Below are 21444 nucleotides of genomic sequence, written 5' to 3'. Positions count from 1 at the left end.
TTGGGCTGTGCAAGATAACCTATAGTTTCTAGGATTTATACTTTGATTAGTCTGAAAAAATATTATGTGGTTTCTGTTTCTAGCTGGGGTTTTTTTACTGGCCCTGTACAGAAACTAAAACTCTGATTGGAGATCTCCCTTTTATCCCTCCTCCCCTTTCTTGCAAAAGAGTCTGGATAGGAAGCACCTTTGTTTCTGCTTGTTGTTAGGCATTGCAGAAACACTTTGTGTAATTAAGGAAAAGTAGTACTAAATTTAGCATGTAATTAATTTGTTGCTGAACAAAATTACTAGTTTTACAGTAATAATTTTAGAAGCTTTTATGTCACTGCAAAGGTCTTATTGCACATCAAGAAAGAAATGAACAGGTTTGGAGTTTTCAAGTACATCTAAAGGTATTTTATTTGGTTTGTGGGATTTTTTTGCATTTGCAGTATTTATTTCACATATGGATTATTTCATATATACAGATAAAATACTATGTTTTCTGAGTGAATATTGCTATCCCAGTAAAATATCTTTTGATATTATTTTATATGAGTTGTGAATCATTTTAGTATTTCAGTTTTGAAGTTTATTGTGTGTTTAGGTTTTTTGTAATTTTCAGGGTTGTGTAAAGCGTCTAATTTATCTATACTCACTGGGATGCAATTTATTAGGTAGGAAAAATACCATCAAAATCTCTTGTACAAATTGGCTCTTTAAAGCTGGAGATTTTATAAACATCCTTCTCAAAATATGTTTTGAATTTGCCAAGGAAAAATGTATCACATTAATCCTTCAATTTTTTTTATTGCAGTGAATAGTTAGAGAACAAAGTTATGTAATCTCATTTCAGAAAAAAAACCCCGTTTATGAAAATCTTATGAAACACTCTTTGTAATGCAATACCAATTAACTTGCAGTGTTCAACCCTGCAAATGGGGAGAAATAAGCAATGTAGAACTTATAGCTCTTGTTAAATTGCTTTGTCAACTGTTGTTGCAATCCTCCAGGAATCTCCACATTGCTTCCCAGAATGAATTAAATTTGAGCTACTTTTTCTAGTTATGCAGCTGAAGCGGCTCAAGAGAATTATTGGAATGTGCAAAGAATAGCACATTGCACCTAGGCTTTGACATTAGAATTTATGTAGCTGTGAGTACTGAAAGAGCTCCTGGAAGTCCAACCACATATGCTTGAAAAGACATTTATATCTTGTTTCCCAGTTGGTTTTCTGTCCTAAGGGGAGGGTGGGAAAATCATCTCAGGTGAAAGACAAGTACAAGTAGGGAGTTGGCATATATATGTCAAATATATAAAATGAAAATGCAGTGGAGTTTTATCTAAAGCTAGGCTGCTGAAACTTAAATATTCAAGCAAGAACTTAGGTGTTTGAAAATTCATTTAAGAATTTCTTATTTGATTCCTTCTGGTTTTCTCTGGAATTCAGAACATGATACAGAATTACTTGTTATCTGTGTTAGGCTGAGTAAGCCTTATAGAAGTAACTTGGCTCCAAATTCTGAAATCATTGAATATATTCTGGAATATTACTGCTGAAATGCCTTAACTAGAGGAATGTAAAATATGAATTTAGAGGTTTTCAAAATTTGGATAAGCTTTCAGTGCCTTTATCTTATAGGCAAAAGTGCTGGCTTTGTACATGGATATATTGGATTCCTTGAGCCTGAAGTTTTTCTCATAGCTAAAAGGACCCTTCCTGTGTAATTGTGTCCTGATTACTTTGTATGAGTGACATTAGGAGGAACTTTTTTCAACCTGTCTATGCTGATGCTGTCTTCCTTTGACTTTCACCTTTCCAGACACCAGAAAATGAGCAGTGGTGATGCAATTTGTTAGTTGGAACCATGAGGGAGTTAGTAAAAGTAATCTTAAAGCTAATTTTGCTAGGACTTAGTCACAGCTGTGAGCCAGCACTAAACCTGTTCAAATGGCCTTCTTTATTGCTGCACTATTTTTAGGTTGAAAAGGCTATCTTTAGAAATGTCTTTATTTGGTGAATGTTGTAGGGATATAGTTCAAATACTCTCCCACAAGCATCCAGGGAGAGCTTTGAAAAAACTGTAGGACTCTTCTGATACTGCATAACAGTCATGCTGCAGTTCTAAATTGTTCCAGTTGGTACCAGGCATCATTGCTGAGAGCCTCAGAGTGAAGACCAACACAAGATTTGTGTGGCAACTACTGTATCTTCTTTTAGAAAAAGTTCTTACAGCTGAACTGCAGGAGGATGTTAGTTCTAACAAAATGTTGGCTAGACTGGTTTGGTGTCATTAAAATTCTTCAATTTGTGCATCAATAAGAATAGGCACACAAATATTTCTGAAAGAACAGCTGCCTTCGTTTGAAAGGAGTTTTAGGTGTCAGTGGTAGAAATGCAAGTCTGAAATAGTTTGGATTTAGAGCTTTATCTCATGCCAGTGGATGTTACAATAAAAATATGTTTATATGATAAGGAGCACATAGTTATACCAGGATGTACCATGGCCAGGACAAAGACTAATTGTTGAGTATGTGTGTACCAAATGAGTGTTTTTTCTGGCCTCGTTACCTGAGTATCTGCAGTTTATGTCATGCAAAATGGACCACAGTGAAAGACCTATGTCATGAATTAAGTAGAGTGTGAACTTTTTGTGTTGTACCAGTACCATAAAATTTTTCTTCACGTATTAGAATTCATGGTTAAAGGATTAGTGAATGGCTTTGGCTGCAGGATTCATCTGTGTAGCCTTGTACTTCAGCATAAGAAAAAAGAAAAATGGACTAAAGTTGTGTGTGTGCAGAAGGTAAAAAAGCAAATGAAATGTAACTGGCCATGAGAATGACACTCTAGGTTTTGTCTTTCAGGAGTCATGTCTTGTGAACTGGTAGATAATTGATTGTAGAGTCCCCACCACTGAACACTTGGAAGCTGTGGCTGGACAGGGTGCTGGGTGGTCTCAGCAAGGCTCCCTTTCCCATGAAGGACTGGACTAGAGGGGTCAGGCTGCTGCACAGTTCTGTTATCATTATAACTTGACAAATACTCTGCTGAAATATTTCTTGTGGGATCTGATTACTGTAGAGAAGTGTGGCTTTTGAACACTCTTTGAAGAGATACTGAGTAATCCAGCCTCATCTGCTCCCAGGACTAGTTTGCAGGATCCTGTGACCCTCACCATAATCCTCATCTTTTCCCACTTTCATCAGTTATTGTGTCGAACTCCCAATTAAAATCTGGCATTAAAAATGCAAACAGATCTAATGTTTATCTTCTGTGGGCCTGAAAAGTAATGGATTCTTTTCCTGATGAAAACAAAGCCTACTAGATTGTCCTCTGTCACAGTTAACTAGATCATCAATTGTCAGACTCAAATGAGCAGAATTTCCAATGCTAAAGTGTCACTGGTCCATGACAGGATCAATAAACTTCAACCTTCCTTGGTTTGAAATTGGCATTTTCAGCTGGAATTATGGCTACAGGCTTTTTAAGATAGTGTGATAAAAATATAAAGTAGATATGAAGGTGTTTTCCCATGAAATGTGCTTAATATTCAAATTCTTCGTAGCTCTTATGAGGTAGGCAATTTGTTGGAAGGTGCCAAGAGTTGGACATTTCATTTTCAGTTTCATAAATCACAGGATAGAGAATAAATGCATGTTGTCTAATGAATCAATATCATTAAGCTCTTGAATACTCCACATAGCACATTCTTTACCAATGCTATTTTTTAGAAGTAAAATATAACTGGTTTTAAAGTGTATTATCTGTTTTTATAATTTTGGGTAACTGATGCATCAAGTAGATATTTTGCCGTGGTGAAGCAGCTCTTTTATCCTTCAGATATGGACAGTTGCACAGATTTTTTTCAGTATAAAATGGATTTCAAGTTAAACACAAAAGGAAGAAAAGAAGCCTCTATAGGAGTATTTGTCTGTGTATCCTTCAGATTTTGTATATATCCTTCAGATATTGTACCACAGGTTAATAATACTTAATGACAAGAAAACCCCTACAGCTATACTCACCATCTCTCTTTTGTGCCTTTAGTCTTCTCTTTTTAAATTACACATCTGTCTTAAACATGACTTTGCCTGTTCTGCAATATCCTTAGTAGATACTCCAAAGTATATGTTAAAAATATTTTTTACAGTTGTTCTTTCATGTGCTCTCTACCCTTAAGCTTTAGGAGTAAGGACAAAACAACTTTGAAACAGCTGTGGTCTGAGCCATGATTGTGTGAAGGTTCCTTGTGACCCTGACTCTTCAGCTGTTGTGCTGCCTTTATTAGGAACAAGTGTTAATGAGCTCATGACTGGAGTTACTGGAGGGATTCTCTTGGTGGGTTTGAGAAACTTCTCACCTTCTCCAGAAAGCTTGAAGTGACCAAGGAGTTACCATGGGTACTGTTTATTACTAGAGGGGGCATTAGCTTTGTGGGTTTAGGAGATTTCCTGGAGGTGGACCTACTTTTTCTCACAATGTTTATATATAAAGGCTTTAAGCCTTCAGAACCAGAAGTGAGAAGTGTCTGTACTTGAGTTTCACAGGTGTTCTCAGCTGAAATGCTCTTGACTTGAATTGTGACGCTAAAGAGTGTGATTATGAAAAGCATCATATGTGCTGCTTGTAAAATACTATAAATAATATTTTTCTATATGCAATTTCAGTCATGTTCTCTTAATTGTCTAATGCTTTTCCCTGCAGTATTTCCAAGTCTTATATATCTATTTTATTCTACCATAAGATAAAGAGAGTTCAATGTGGAATTTATTATTAATTGAATAAGCACATCACTTGGTTTTCTTATTCTTGGGGAAATAGGAATCTTATTTTCAGTTAAACTTGAAAGGTATTTTTCTATAATTGAAGCTTTCATCTTGCAGCTGTTTCAGCTGTTGAATCATTTAATCCTTTTTTTGATTCCTTTGCTGCTCAGCCTCTTAACTGACAAGCCATGTGGAGATACAGCTTTATAGTGGCAGTCATATGTGGACAGGTGACTCATTTCAGTAACCACAAAGTATTTAATAGAGCACTGGCTGAGATATTATTGTGAGCAGGGACACAGAGCCCTGCCCACCGTGTCCTGGTGCAGTTCTGTCTGTGTGCATTGTCACTCCACCCTGGCCTTGGCCAGGCCCTGGGGATATCCCAGCTGTCAGCTCAAATGCTAACCTTGGGAGGCAAATGTGGGATGGAATCGAGTGAGACATTCAAGCTGAACTCAGAAGCACGAGATCACTTGCTAGTGATAGTTACTGAAATCCCTTGGACATGGACCTGGTAGTGCCTTTTATAAAATGGCTGGAAATCTCAGTGTGTTAAGCAGTTCTAGGCTAAAACTCTAGTTTATGTATGGGTTTATATATTTGTATGCATATAGACCATTACATATATGGTTTATGCACAAAGTACATATTAGAAATCCAGCTCAAGCTCTTCCTTTTGAGCATGTACAAGCTGGATATTGTAATTCAGAATGATTTTATTACATGATACTGACTTTGGTCTATTGAGATTGCTTCATGATATTATGCATCCTGCAAAAATACCAACTGAATTCTATTTTCACTTAAAAGATGATGTTGCATTTGAATGTAATGACTCCAGACTTTCTGGAGTCTAACATTAAGCAGTTTTGTGATCATGTGTAGAATGATTTGCAGTAAACGAAATAGCTTAAGAAATTTGATCACTTTATTCTGAAGCTATTTGTGCCTGCTTTCTCAGCTGTGAGTGTGGGTGTTACTGACGTATGAGTTAACTTCTAAAAGAAAAAGAAGGTGTGTTATTGTACCTTTAGTAGCAATTGATTGAGAATCCTTGTGTAACCATGTAAAATGCTGAAGTTAGCAGCATATATGACAAAAAAGGCGGTTGTGCAATTCCTGCTTTTACTAAGACTTTGTTTCAATACTGTGATCAACTTTAGTCTTATTTGATATTAGTCTTGTGTGCTTGAATTTTCAACAGCAGGGTTTTTCAGACTCTGCCCTTGAGAGAGCACTAAATTGAACTTGGTTGGGGTTATCTACCTTTCTTTTTTCTGTCTTCTGATTGTTTCCCATATGCAGGTTACATGCTGCTGTTCCAGTGCTCCAGTCAGTGATGGCACAGGTTTATTAACTGCAAAAACACAGTGGTGATGGTGTGAGCAAGAACTGTCAGCTCGTGGGGCCTCTTGTCCCACTTTCCTTGAACTTCAGTCCAATTTAGGTTGCAGAGTCGATGGCTGACCTACTTGTACTTTGGTCAAGCATTAATTTAAAATGACATAAAAAGCTTTCCTTTTCCTGAAAAGTGGCAGCAGGGTAGAAAAGACTACTTTTTGTGAGGTTAGTTGACCAAATGTAAGCATTCATTTCACATTCTTATGTTTAGGGATTCTACATTTGAGTGATTTGTGTGTATGAGAGCTGTGTAAAGTCCCATAACTTGTATTCAGATTGCTGAAAATCATGGGGAAGCCTGGCTGCTCTGCTGTGCTTTCTTTTCTAAACCCTTAATAAGATTAGTGAAAAGAAAAACTCTCACCTTGTCCCTTGCCTAACCTGGATCTCATGTGCCTCTTTTAAAGCAGCTCCTTGTTTTGCACACTGAAAACTCTTGATTTTTCAGTTGCATTAGGGTTAAAGTAGGTGGAAAGTGTACTGTATGTGTTTTTAAAAAACCCCAAACAAACCAAAACAACCCCCTCTTTCTCTCTTTGCTTGTCAAATTGCATGTACAAGGAAGGCCATAAAATATGATCTCTGATCCTAATATTTAAGTATGATACTTCCAGGTAGCTTAGACCAATGAGTTTAGTACATGGTAAGGAGCCAGTTCATTATATTTATTACCAAAAAAAAAAAAAAATTACATGTTTTAGGGAATGTTTAATTCTACTAAGTCAGCAGCTCATGTTTTATAGATTACTAAGTTGTAAATAAAGGTCTTCTGACCTTGTTACAGTAATTACCATTTCAGGACCAGAAAATTTAATTGCCTAGAAACATGAGAAGACCTGCCTAAAGTTTACCTCAGATTCACTGAGCTGAAACTCTGTTTAAATAGAATTCAAGAGTTTCTTTTGTCATTGACCATGTTAATGAAACTAAGTATTGAGTAACCTTCTCTCCAGCTTGAACACAGCCAAGCTCTTGCACCGGTGTTGGGGCAGGAGCAGGCGAGAGGCAGGATCATCACAGCTTTATTCAAAGAACCGCTCGGTTTTTATAGAGTGGTGCGATCAGTTCTGTTCTGTTGGCTGACCAACAGAAACATCTTGCTCACGCACTGTCCTTGAGAGGAACAGAAAAATCAAGTACAAAACCACCACCTGCAAATTGTTTGTAGTCAACAAGTCATCACATCTTTGCTAAAACTCCTCACAAGCCACTGTGAGAAACGCTTGCCGTTGCTCTCTCTCTGTCCCATGGCATCCACACCAAGCAATTTAAATTCTCCTAATAGTTCTTTCAAAGCTGCATTCAGTTTGCTTTAAAATCTGAATTAATCTTATTTAATCTTAAATATGGAATACAGTCACATGCTCTTTTGTGTTGTTACAGTATAGCATTGATTTTAAACACTTGAACAGATCTTTTATTGTTCCTAAATGAATAATTACTTATTTAACTTACTGTAAAGAAGGATAGCTGAAGTTAAATGTGCCTGTGGTTGTTTTCTTTCTGCATTTACGAATTGTATTCTGAAGAGGTCTGTACATTTTGTATCAGTTCCAAAAATGAAATTGATGAAATGATGCATAATCTGATGACTGTCACAGCTGAAAATGTTGCTTTTAAGTTGTAAGGCCATCTTCTTTAGCAATTTTTACATTGATAGTGTTTTCCCCAAATGCTGAACTACCCTTTAATGTATTTTGAGAGTCAAAGAATGTTGCATGATGATTTGACCTGCTTTTTGTCAGCATGGCTGTGGCAGTGAGGGGGATAATGCCTGCAGAAAAAAATTGGTAATTATGGAAACTACTGTTTAAAGCCTTTTCCCAGCTTTGATGTGGGCCAACAGTTATGGAAGTGGTCATTTAATTTCTGCTTTAGGGTACAAGTCCTGGGGTACAGTTCTTTGCCAGCTTTGGCTGTTCCTTGAGCAAAAGCTATACTAGCAATTAATTTCTGGTGTTATAGGCTACTTATGTTGAGGATCTAGCTTAGAAAATTGCTGGGTTTGCTTACTAGAGAACAATCCATTCAGCTCCAAGGAGTTTTGTGTGGAAATGTGATGTCTCTGTACTGTTTATGTCAAGTATAACATGAGCACATTGTGGTCTGTTATTTTACTGTTTGGGGGTCTTCTCTTTCACCTTCAGCAATGTCTTTCTGAAACACTCTATAGGAAGGTCTGTTATTCTTTGTGTTTTCTCTTTATCCATGGTAAGGATATCATCACTTTTCCTTTTATTTATTTCTCCAAAAAGTGACAGAAAAATTCACTAGTACTTGAAGAGTTCACAGATTTTCATGGGTTCACCTATGCAGGTTCTCCTGCCCCAATCAGCCTTGCTAGTTTTAGCCAATCATAGTCATCTGTGTCTCTCTAAGATAAGCAGAAAATGGAGTATTCTGGCATGCTGTTAATGCACAGATGTAGTTTCTAACAGTGATTTAGGCTTTGGAAACAAGTCTGTGTTAAAGACCAGGCTGAATTTGGTTCAGGTGAGGTATCTGAATTGGTTCTTTCCTCAAGTAAAGAAACTTATCTCCTCAGTGCAACCTTCAGACTCAGGAAGACTGCCCTGTTTCCCCTTCATTTAGGGATTTAGATATACTTCTATTCAATGCATGTCAGTACTTCATTAATTAATACTACAGTTTTCTATTTCCTGAGATGGAAAAGTACAGCTTTTGAAACAACACATCTGTTTCCTAAGTGACGCATCTGCAAAGTGTGCCTGCGTGTTTCACTGAAATATTTAAAAACACACTCTTCCACTGAAGCCAGTTGTATGATTAAAAATACTTCCCTTTAAAATGGACCACCCATGATCTTACCTAAAGGTTATAGTACACCAAATATTCAACTTTGCAGCTATACAGAACCATATGATGACTGAAAACCCTGTGTTATTTTGAGTGCTGCAGTGTGGAGGGGGGAGGAGAGACATTAGCTTGAGCTACAAGGTTTCCATCAGCCCACAGGAAGTGCTAAAGTACACGCTGATGAGAGAATTGTGTGTGTGGAAATAGAGGTTGGGCAGTGCTGTGCAGGTACTGTGGTTATCTGTGCAGTTATGCTGCCCAGCTCCATAGCTGGAAAAAATACAAGGGAACTAAGGCGTGCCTTTTGAGGTAAATAGCTTGTAAACAGAATGTGGAATGACTTTCCAAACAACTGCCATAGTTGCTTTTTCCTACAAAATGTACTCTACTGTGTCACAGCCAATACAAAAGTATTTTTGGCTGAATGTGATGATTTGTAATGTTTGCTTGAATGTAAGGGAGTGTGTTAATCATATTTGAACTGATGGCTCTGAGCTCATACAGCCTGCTGTCCACAACACACATCCATTTCTAGAATGGTTGTTGTATTGCTTTTTATTTATGTCCTTTTGTGAGGTTTCTGTTTTGAAGCAGAGCAGTGTTCATGTTGGGTGGTCACATAAGTAAGTTTTGATGTCTGAGGCAGTGCTTCTTTTAATGTTCTATTTTGCTTATTAATTATAGGCCATTTTAGAGCAGTTGTGTGTGTGTCACTGCTCTCTGCAACTGTTTTGTCAGTGCAGCTGGAAATGCTGTTTCATGGCTCCTCTCCTGGAGAATCCATCAATATCCTGCTCTGCACTCTCCTTGTTTTTGCACTGTTGTAAAATTCTACTGAAACTAAATATGAAATATATGTTTTAGACATTTCCCTTGATATTTTACAAAAATAAATTTTTGTTATGAGTGTATATAGCAAGCCATCTCATTCCACTAGATTAGGGAATTAAAGGGTCGGTTAAAGGGTCAATTATTTATTTTTAAAAGTATCTAAACAGTTAAAGATGTCTTGCTAATTAAATGCTTACAAAATGTAATTTGCAAGTTGAAGACGTGGTCTTTTGCTGCCTTTGTGCTTTTTTTGAAACAAATGCTCAAGCATATTTATGTCAATTTTATTTATTTAGGAGGGATGGTAAGATATTATGGTTAATTTAGTTTTGGGAGACTGACAGTACATATAAATTAGTTTGTGATATCACAGGCGTTACAAAAGTGAACATTCTGAAAGGATGAAGACCTGTGATTAAATTAAACTTCTTCCTGCATGTTATCATTTTAATCACTTGATCCTAAACAGTAGGAAACCTCTGATTTGAAAAATCAAAGAATATTTTTAAATATTATTTTAATTGACAAACAATCCTGAGTTCTTCTACTGGTTTTCTGGCAGTAACATTTACTCAAAACCAAGTTTTATGCACTTTTTTCCTTGCAGTGAAGAAAACATTAATGTGGATTTTTCCCTCATACTTCCAGATTAAAAAAAAAAGTATAGTCTGAAAATGTTAAGAATTGTTTTAAATAGATGCAAATATTTTAAAGCTCCCCACATCACTTCATCAACTTTGCATCTTAGCTGGTATACCTATGCCATTTAAAGCATGTATTTTGCAGTGTTAATAATTTCTGTGGTCAGTGTCTAACTTTAAATAAAAACCTGCAAAACGTCTGAAGGCAATTAATAGCTTCCCTGGTTAGAACAAAAATTGCACAATTAAAATAATACACCTACACGCATTGGCTTGTCAAGCTGAGAATAAAAAATAATTTTTCCCCAAAGTCAGTGTTGCTATTTAAGGTATCTCCTGGTTAATTGGAAAAATGCAGAGGGAGGCTCTGCTGGCAGCATGTGGGAGCTCTTAGGGATGGTTAGGTCATGAATGTGCAAAAAACCAGCGTGTGTAACAGCAGCATGTCTAACCAGCATGTCTGGCCACTAATTATGGGGAGGGAGGACAGGAGATAAGAGCTGCTCACTCCAGGGCTCTGCCAGTCTGCTTTGGAGTGTGAGAGCAAGGTTTTCTTTTACAGGGGTGAAACACAGTGTGCAGGCTAAAGAGTCTTCTTGAGAATGTTGGGTTGTTGCCTCATGTTTCAGGTATACTTCTGTGCTGTGTGTTTTTCCAGTAGTTTGATCAGTAATTTCAAGTTTCATTTATTTAATAAAATAATCCATAAGGACCAAAATGGCTGTTTTTACTCCTTTTATTATGCATCGTGAAATGTATCTGCTGTAAGATTGCATCTCACAGTGTTAATGTGCCTGAAGAGTTTAATTTTAGAGCCTGTCTCCTCTCTAGAGTTGTGGGGGATTTTTTTACATGTGGTAATTATCATAGAAGTTTACTCTCTTTAGTGATCTTCTGATGTATGCTGAAACTATGGCTCGAATGTGTGTTCATGGCCTGTATATTTGGGGCAGTGAATGTGTGCTGCTTTCAGTGGTTTCACATTCAGCATTTAACAGACGTGGGCATGGGCAAATATAATCCAATACCAAGGAGGTTGTTGTGGACCAAGCAACGTAAAACTCAGGATTTCCTTAATTGAGAAGTGCAGAGGGTTATGTTACTCAGGGTTATGAATGACGACTATGAACTGATAGCTTTTTGTTATTTAATGTCATTTTATGTTATTTGCTAACTGAAAAATGTCTAGGTGGCAAATTATTCAGTTACCCAAACTAGCAAATCTAGGAATAAACATTGCTCTGAGTCTCAGAGGAGTGTGCCTGGTAGGAAATAAGCTTGCAGAGTCTGTAACAGCATGCATTTCCTAGATTCCTTCCTTTAGTGCTCACGGTTCACCGAATAGGTTGCTGTCAACTTCTTTCCAAAAATCATTTGGTGCATGGCTCTGCCAACTATAACATAGTGGCTGAATTCCCCAAGAAACAGTGTTTCAATTTCCTTTTATGGACTTTTCTCTAGTGTTTGTTGCTGTAGTTGTTTTCTCGATGGAGACTAAGGGATTATCTTAAATCCCTGTGGAGGAGGGTGCTATTCTGCCTGTTTTATAGATTGAAGAAGAGCTAGGCCCAAACCATCAATTTGAGACTCTACCTTTGAAAATCTAAGGCCTAACTTCTGTTTATAAAATGCAGTCATGCCTACTGATTGCAATTAGAAGACTTCACAGCATTGAGTAGCAGTGATTAATCATGGTTTGATGCATTTCTTCCCTTCACCCAGGGGCTGGAGTTTTGTGGTGTCACTTGAATGTGTAAACCAAACCATTCTTTTTTCCTGTATTTACTTTTCATATTAATTCATGGACTTTACAGTGTCAGTAGCTGTGATTCTTAACAGCTTTTGTTACATGATTTCACAATGTTGCTAAAGAAGTTATGTCACTTTTTTCTGTGTAAACAGTAAACAGTTTCCAACCTTGAAGAAATTGAGAACTCTTATAGAGCAAGTTCTTTGGACAAAATAGAAAAGAAAGCAAGATCTAAATTGCCTTATTTAACCAGAGAATGCAGTTGGGCATATTCATGGTAGGTACACTTGGTAGCAAACCACAGTAGTTCACACTTAAAGCATAGATTGTATTTATTTCTGTACAAGGAAGTCTTGTTTCCTTCTGTGTGGAACAAAACCTAAGACTTCAGTGAATAATAATGAAAAATATTATAGCTGAAAGTTCTTAGGAGCAGCTAATTGAAGTTGAGTCATACATATACATAAGTAATTCACTCCTTAGTCATGAAACTTGGAATCTTGATGAGTCAGATCCATGGCAACAAATGCTGTCATTCCAAAAATAAGTTTAAAAGGTAATGTTGACCAGGTGCTTTTCCCTTCTAGAGGCTGGTAGACCATCTCTGTCTCAGCTTGCATCTCTAGAGTCCTTGGAGAAAATGCATGGCAATACCATTTGGTTTTCTAAGTATGGATTCATTTTTTTCCTTCTGTGTCCTGAGGGTAGTTAATCACTGGAATAGGTTGCACAGAGAGGTTGTGCTATCTCCATCCCTGGTGGTTTTCAAGATCCATCTGTATGAAAGCTGTGAGCAACCTGTGCTGATCATGCTTGGAAGATTGTGTCACTCTGAGATGTTTCTGTGTTGTGCACCAGTTTGTCACCTAGGGCCACAGTTTAGTGATGCTGTAAAGCAGCCTATTGTACATGGGACTGTAATTAGATTTTTTTTAATGCTGTCTTTTTGAGTATAGTGAAATGTATTTTCAAAATAAACATCATCTTCCAAAAGAAGTCAGAATGTTAAAATCTCACTTTAACTAACCCTACCTGTTTCACAGTAAGAGTTCATCAAAGCTATTTGTTATTAAAAGCCTGAGGGAGTTTAACTGAAGGATTTCTTTAAAAGCTTTTTCCCATCTTCCTTTTAAAAAATGCCTTAAGAGAAATTTTGAGATTCACTGCATTATTTTAGCTTCTTAACAGTGTGCATTTATTGCACCGAAAAACCCCCCAATTATTTCAACATGAGCAAAGCTAGGAATTTTGCAAATTGCTTTCAAAGTAATATCAAAACCAACTTCTTGAGAACAGAGGCAGTATCTTGTGTTCAGCTTCTTTTGTGTGTGGTGTGAAGGTCTGCTTGCTCGTTATTAGTTAATATTTTCTAAAATCCTTGTGTGTTAAGCCCTCAGGATGTTTATAGCACTTCTTTTCACACAGTGGGGCACTGGCAGTGAGGAAGAAATTCAAGGTCTGCAGTGTAAAGCATGGCTAGAATGTTCCCTGAGAGGAAGCTTAAAAACAAAAAGCCACATTTATTTATTGAGGTCCATTTCCTTGTGGCAAAGATCAATGTATCCTAATTTACAAGAATTGCTTAAAAGTCAGGGCCAAGAAACTGGAGCCTTGTTTGTTTGCATCATTTCCGTAGCTATTACAGTATGTGCTGTTTAGGATGGAGTTACTTTCTGCACTTGGACTTTGTGGCTTATTTTTAGCCTGTATAAGCTCTTGTGGCAAAAGTGTGCTTGTGACAAAAGGCAGCAGGGGCTCTGAACGGTAAGGCTTTCTCTAGGCTGCTTTTTTTGATGGCCACAGCACTGTGCTACTGTTTGCTTAGCAGCTGGGGGACAAGGAAAAGGTGCTGAAGAGATGTGCCTGGAGTTGTGGAATGAGGAGAAAGAGAGTGGATGAAGCCAAACTGTTGTGAGAATATAGGAAGTGGGTGTGGGCACTGTGCTTTCTATGGACTTATTGGTTCTGCTGCAATCCAGCTGGCCAAAGAACCCCCAGCTCTGTCTATGCAGGGGAATCTTGTGGAGAATCTGTGCAGAACTCATCTTTCTTGGTGTATCCATCTGAATTTTCTAGATTTTATGTGACATCTGTAGTTGTTCATAGGTTTTCTTTTATAGTAAAATGGAAGACCCTGCAAAAAAAAAAAAAAGTGTAGTGAACTTTACTTGTGAAACCTCTGCAAATTCACTTGGAGGATAGGAGGACCAAACCCTGACGAAAAATTGCTAAAGGGCTGGCTTCTGTAATAATTTTGTTTTCTGAGGGTAGCATGACTCATACCACTTAATGTTCCTATCTCAGTATACAGTTTATTTTTAAGTAGGGCTGTAAAAACAGTGTTTTTCTGTACCAGTTGTTGCTATGACTTCGCAATGTTTCCCTAAATACGCTTGCTCATACTTTCTCACAGCATAGTATTTGGCACATTAAAACCTTAATTCCATCAGTATTTCCTGAGTGCTGATCGTTTTAATGCTTCTATGGAAAAAAAGGATAACTCCATGTATTATGTAGTTCTAGTTGAGGAGGAATAAAAGGGTTTTTTTAAAACCCAGTCACCACAACCTGTTCCTTCATTTAAGAAAATGTTGCTGTGTTGAACTTTTTCAGTCTTTCCATGTAACTTTTCAGAGTAAATTTATAGGAATGATATAGTTTAAGCTATTTTGTTAAAGGTAAGTGGATGCTGTATTGTTACTTCAGAACATTTTCATTGTCTTTTTTATCTGTAGTTGGAGGGAAAAAATACTGCTAGTGTGGTTCGGCAGAGTGGGATGGATGACTGCTTGGGATGGGCTGAAACTTTAAGTTTATACTTCAGACTTCCTTTTTCCAAGTTGCTGAACTCTGCAGCTGTTAGACAGATCTCTTCCAAAAGGCAGTGAACACTTTGGTTGAAAGATCTCGCTGTAGAGGAGAAAAACTTCGCTCACCCTTCCCAACAACCTTCGGAACCTCATTCCTGCCTCGTTCTGCATGGCATGCCCAGCTGTTTAATTTTAAACCATTCTTATGAATTGGTCCAGCTAGTTGCAAGCTTACTGCAGTTTGGTTTCCTCCTTATACTGCTTTATAGCTGTCTAAAAAGGATGTGGAAAAATACACTTGTGTTATCACAGATGTAATCTGTGCTTTCTTCAATGTATTGTAAAAATTGCAAGGGATAAAATTTATCTGGAAAGAACACATTCCATGTAAAGGTGTGCTGCTAGAGAAACTGACAATTGCATAGTGTTTAGACTTTTCCCTCTTGACTCAGTAAAAGCACAGGTGGAAAAGCTGTTTTTTTTTGTAATTACTAATAACGTAATTAAAGATTGTTATACTAATATGTAAAAATAATTTGCCTCTATATGATATTCCTTTCTAGTTTGCCGTTTTGTAGAACCCTTAATATATTTTGGCTGTCTTTTAAAAATAGAATTCCAACAATTGATGTTCCTGTTGTGGTTTTTAGTTCCATATTCAGCGTTAAGGTTATGTAAGCTTTTTGTGAATTGCATTACATAAATGAATTGGGTGAAAAACTGATAAGGAGAAACATCTTGTCTTCCCAGCCAGAGTATTTTGTTATGTTTGTGCTGCAACTGTCCAAAGAACTATTTTGTTTCAGTAGCTGGGTTTTGTTGTGGACAAGTGCCTACCCTTATGGCATGGTTATTCTCAGTGTATCCCAGAAATGCTAATTTAGTGTTGAATTCTCCTTGCCTGGGAGGCTTTCAGTGCTGTTTCTCTCAGCAGCCTGTCATAACCACTGGGCAGCAAGGTCAGATTCGGAGATGTTTTCAGCCCCCTTTTGGAGGGGCCATGGTACTTTAGGGGAAGCAAGATTGACAAGACAAAAAAAAAAGAGAGGGAGCTTCAACTTACAGACTACTGGTAAAAGTATTTATCCACCAAGGGGTGGATAAAATCTATTTACCTGCATATATCCCTGGTAGTATTAAAGATAAACTTGTCAGCAGACATCCAAACAGGGGAACCTGGTGAAATATCTGCAGAGATCAGAGAGGGATTTGTGTGTGTGTTTTGGGAGGCAGCTGTTTCCTTTCTCTCCTACCTCTTGGTCTCCAGCCCACAAACTGCATTTGTGAATGCAAGTGCCTGGATTTTTGTCTCAGTAAAGTTTTTGATGTTAATCTTACATGTTAGCTTAGGGTAACCCTAACCTTTTTCATGCCCAGTCATTCATAAAGTCATCTGCTTCAATGAGGATATTTTTCTTCACTGCAGCTGTGTCGATAAAAGTCAAAATGCCTGAATTGTTAAAGCAATGACTTATTTCTAATAAAGCTCAGAATTTGGAGCTGATGGGTTTTCTGTTTGTTTGTTTTGCTAAAATAGAACAATGACAAGAAGACGTTTATTTTTCTTTAAATCAACAAATTTTGGCCTTAAATATTTTCGGTGGGTTTTGTTGTATAACAGATTTCCAGTGGAAAAGGAATAGGACTCAGTGCAGGTTACTGTTGCAGAAGCAAAGGTCAGCTGATTGTCTTGTAGGAATGCTTTGATTGTGGAGTAGTTAATGAGTAAGCATCTCACTGCTCAATCTTTTCTTTTAGTTATGATAGGAAATTTTATCATTAAATAAAATATCATTAAATTATATTTTATCATTAAATGAACTCAAGAGTCTAGTGAAATGTGATATAAGCAGACGCATTGAGTGTTTTCTGGACAACCAATGTCAGGATAAGAGCTACAAACTGTGGGGTAGAAGTTTTCTGTTCCAAAATGCCCTGTGTGGTTACCTCTTTTTATTTGGCATCTCTAGATATCAAAATACTGAATGAAGTTGCTTAAGACAATTTTTTTCATAACTTCAAAACTCCATTAATAATGCTCATAATATTTTTTCTTTTTTTTACAGATTCTGAAGGTGTTTAAGCTCTGAATACTTACAAGCTCTTCATACATAACAATGTCTGGCTCATACGATGATTCCGTTGGAGTAGAAGTTTCTAGTGATAGCTTCTGGGAGGTAATCCAAATGTTCTGTTCAATATTTTGGTTTTATTTTTTACTTGTATTGTAGAAGATCTGATTTTTGTGCACTGTAAGTTGTGGAGAGAGCTGCAATACACGACACATTGGTTATTGTGATCTGTAGAAATAGCCTTCAGAGTTAAAATTACCTTTTGGATTTTGACCTGTTTCTTTTGAGGGCTTTAATGGGCACAGACTTGAGGATCATCCACTTGGGTATGGTATGGAATTTATAATTCAACCTTTGTCAGTTTTTATTGTCAAGGAAGGCCTTATGTGAGTAGCTTTTAAAATAATCAGTGTTAAATCTGAAGTAACTGTTCCAAGCTACTGTAAATGTACATAAATTACAAAAGAAAGATACTGTGTGGATGTACTGCCTGTCTTCTCTTTGTATCTAGATAAAAATATAAACTTTCTTGAGACAAGATATTCTTATCTCAGTGTAAAAGCATACATGCAGAAAGATAATATGAAGTACTTTGTAATATCAGCAATTTGTACTGCCCCAATCTGACAGAGACTTTCAGATGCTGTGATAATTTAAGCCCTGAAGAAAGGAAAATTCATAAAGCAGAAATATTTTTACAAAAACAAGTCTTTGAGTAAAAAGAAAAGTTTGGCAGTGTCAATACTGACACAATTGGAGGTAAGTACACTGTCCAAATTAGCTGTATTCAGTAGGACAAACTTCTGCCATTTGAGAGGGAGCTCTTTTTAGTTTGAACTATAACAAACATGAAAATGGCTTGGGGGAACCTGTCTGAATTTACCAGGGACCTATGTTACACAGCTTGATTTTGGTGACCTGATATTGTACTTCCTTTGAAATGTAAGCTTTTCTAGACTGCTGAACTGTGCTGTTTGTGGTGACAGCATATTACATTTTGATGCAGATCTCCCATGTTTTTTCAGTATATTTTCTAAAAGGCCTAATGCTAGTGAGGACCTGTTGAGTACAGTTTTTTGAGGAGATGATTACTATTATGTTAAATATATCTGTCTTATTTATAAAGAAATTCTTTTAAAGTCACTGTATTTTAAGCCTTGACCCTTTTTGTTGTAGGAGTGCTCTGTAGGATGGCTGCAGACAGGCTGTGAGACCATTTGATGTATAACCACAAAGATTGTTCTTGTTAAAATGATAATTGGAAAGTCATGGCAATCAGGTGAAATTCCAGGTGACAGGAAAGAGTGAAACATTGTACCTGGCTTTAAGAGGGGTAGAAGGAAGAACCCTGAGAACTACTGCTCTTGGAGGTGTCTCTCAACTGGCTGTGATCCTGAACAACCTGAGCTATCACACCTGCTTTGAGCAGGGGATTGGGCTACCTGATCTCCAGAGGGTCCTTCCAACCTCAGTTTTACTGGGTGGTTTGTTTGATGCTGAGGCAACTTCTGAGCAGGCTTGCTTGCTAGAAGTGTTTCAAAATAAAATGAGGAGGCAGGCAGGAAAAAAGAATTCTGGAGGGATATTTTGATGTGTGTTGGGATATTTTGATGTGTGTTGTGCATCGTATACTTGGCAGTAGAACATGATTTCTGGCTGGCTGTTCTGTACCAAGCTGTTGTCTTCCATCAGATAATTATGTCTGGAAGAATAAAAGCTGAGTGAATAAGAATGAAATTTTCTCCAAACTAGGATGGTTATGTTTGGACAAATTTGAACTCAAAGAATTAAATCAGATAAAGGATGATCAGAAATGGCAATTACCTTAAATGAGGGCCTTCATGAAGGTTTGTTTAAATGTATTTGATGCTTATTATAGGTGGCTTATTTGTGTTTGTGCTATTGGTGACTTATTTTACATAATTTTGTAAATACTACTACTTACTGTTTCCTTGGACTTGTCTGTGTATTCTTTCCAAAAAGTCAGGACTGCAGTCTGTTTCATAAGCAATGTGAGTAGACTAATGTATAGTGCATGAGCATACCTTTCTTTATCCTAGGATATTTATACCTTTCTTTATCCTAGGATAAGGAAATGTTAGACTTCTGGATAGCAATCAGTTGGTTTCTTTATAGATTTTTCTGTGCTTTCTCTTTTTGGATGTATAACCACAAAGATTGTTCTTGTTACAATGGTGCTTGGAAAGCTATGGCAATCAGGTGAAATTCCAGGTGACAGGAAGGAGTGAAACATTGTACCTGGCTTTAAAAGGGGTAAGAAAGAGGACTCTGGTAACTACTGACCTGTCAAACTCACCTCTGTGCCTGGGAAGTTCATAGGACAGACTCTTAGAAGCTCTGATAAGGCACAAGGAGGACAGGGAGGTGATTTGAGACAACCAAGGGCAAATCTTGCATGACCAACCTTGTGGCATTTTCCAATGAAGCAGCTCCATCAGTGGGCAAGAGAAAGGGTACAGGTGTCATTTGTGTGGATTGCTGTAAAGCCTTTGGCATGGGCCCCCACACCGTCCTTCTCTCCAGGTTGGGGAGACGTGGATTCTGTGAGAGGATTGCTGGATGGAAAAGGAATTAGTTGGGTGGTTGCATCCTGAGAGAAGCAATCAGTGGCTCAGAATCCCAAGGGACATTGGTTACAAGTGGTGTCCCTCAGGGGTCCATACTGGAACCAGTACTTAATATCTTCATTAATGGCACAGAGGGATCAAGGGCACCCTCAGCAGCTTTGCAGATGGCACCAAGCTGAGGGTGCAGTGACAATCCAAAGGGACCTGGACAAGCTCCAGCCCTGGCCCATGGGAATCTCATGAGGTTTAACCAGACCAAGTGCTGGTGCTGCCCCTGTCTTGGGCACATCCCTGTGTGTGATGGATCCAGGCAGGGGATGAGCAGAGGGAGCAGCCCTGGCAGATGGACCTGGGGGCTGTGGGTGAGAGCTGGCCCTGCCCCAAGGCAGAGCCCCCCTGTGCTGGGCTGCACCCAGAGCCCCAGGGCAGCAGGGCAGGGGGGATTCTGCCCCTGTGCCCCTCTCTGCTGAGCCCCCCTGCAGGGCTGCATCCAGCCCTGGGCCCAGCACAGCAAGGACAGGGAGCTGCTGGAGCCAGGCCAGAGCAGGGACACCAAGGGGATCAGAGGGATGGAGCAGCTCTGCTGGGAGGAAAGGCTGAGGGAATTGGGGTTGTGCAGAGCCTGGAGAAGAGAAGGGTGCAGGAAAAACTGATTGTGGCCTTGCAGTGTCTGAAGGGAGCCCACAGGAAAAAAGGAGAGAGACTCTTGACAAGAGCCTGGAATGACAGGACAAGGGGGAATGGGTTCACACTGACAGAGAGCAGGTTCAGATTGGATATTGGGAAGAAATTGTTCCCCGTGAGGGTGGAGAGGCCCTGGCACAGGGTGCCCAGAGCAGCTGTGGCTGCCCCATCCCTGGCAGTGTCCAAGGCCAGGCTGGATGGGGCTCTGAGCAACCTGGGATAGTGAATAGTGTCCCTGCCCATGGCAGGGGGGTAGAACTAGATGATCTTTAACATCCCTTCCAACCCAAGCCATCCCGTGATACTTCTGGTTTGGAGTCATCTATCCAAACTAAATTTGACTGCTATTTAGTCTAAAACCCATCCTTTTTTATATGTTCTGAATTGGTTGATTTGTTTCTGAAGACTGCAACTTTGAATTCTGGTCTTAATCTTTCTCAGAAAGGTTAAACATCTTTGATCAATGTGTTTTGTTTGATTTGATTAGAAAAGCTGTGGTGCCTCTGGAGTGCCAGCTGAGTGCTTCATGCCTCAGGTCACAGGAAGTAAAGAACTCCTAATCAGTTTGGAAGTTGTTTTGTTACTACAGATTCTGACATTTATACTCCTGTTAGAGGTTTTTCAAGATTTTTGACACAGTACGTTTTTTCTTTGTTTTTAAAGTCAGCTTGCAGTTTGTTAAAAGCCACCTTGATATGTTTTAGTGCCACAGCTGCAAGCAGTGAATGTATTTGAACTTGGCTGTGGCACAGAAGTGTCAGTCAGGCAGGGTGAGCTTTCGAGTTTGTTCCCTCACACTCCAAAATAGTTCAGATTTATTTACCTTTGAACTGTGCTGCAAAGCCCATCTTTTTCTTAAAGGCATTTGGGAAAGAGTGAGGTGGCTGGCTGTGGAACCTAGCTGAAAAACTGACTGTCAAAGCTGGTTTTTGCTCACTGTATATCTGTTGAAACTAAAACAATTTTAGTTGTAGAAAGTTGGTTTTTCTGTTGAGCTGATGAGAACTATACCTAATAAAATGTTGATAAGTGACCTTCAAAGCTTTTGCCATTGCTGTTGACAGAAATTTCATTGTCTTTAGGTCATGAAACACT

The 21444-nt window shown here is 38.3% G+C and overlaps 1 protein-coding gene across 7 annotated transcripts in view; it reads left to right on the top strand.

Annotated features, from left to right (window-relative positions):
- PACSIN2 (protein kinase C and casein kinase substrate in neurons 2) overlaps positions 1-21444 on the top strand; it is a 56004-nt gene that overhangs the window by 10948 nt on the left and 23612 nt on the right. For 5 of the 7 annotated variants that reach the window (XM_064701713.1, XM_064701681.1, XM_064701675.1 and 2 more), the window contains exon 2: positions 17072-17182. In XM_064701713.1, the coding sequence (XP_064557783.1) occupies positions 17123-17182 (60 nt within the window). In that variant the 5' untranslated portion in view covers positions 17072-17122. Of the gene's footprint in view, positions 1-375; positions 396-4296; positions 4387-17071; positions 17183-21444 lie in introns of those variants that run through there. The other 2 variants (XM_064701699.1, XM_064701689.1) reach the window with 2 other exon arrangements.

This window comes from Zonotrichia leucophrys, chromosome 1A, assembly GCF_028769735.1.
Source record: "Zonotrichia leucophrys gambelii isolate GWCS_2022_RI chromosome 1A, RI_Zleu_2.0, whole genome shotgun sequence".
Classification (NCBI taxonomy): domain Eukaryota; kingdom Metazoa; phylum Chordata; class Aves; order Passeriformes; family Passerellidae; genus Zonotrichia; species Zonotrichia leucophrys.
The sequence above is the reverse complement of the archived record's forward strand: the minus strand, read 5'-3'. Positions and strand labels throughout refer to the sequence as shown.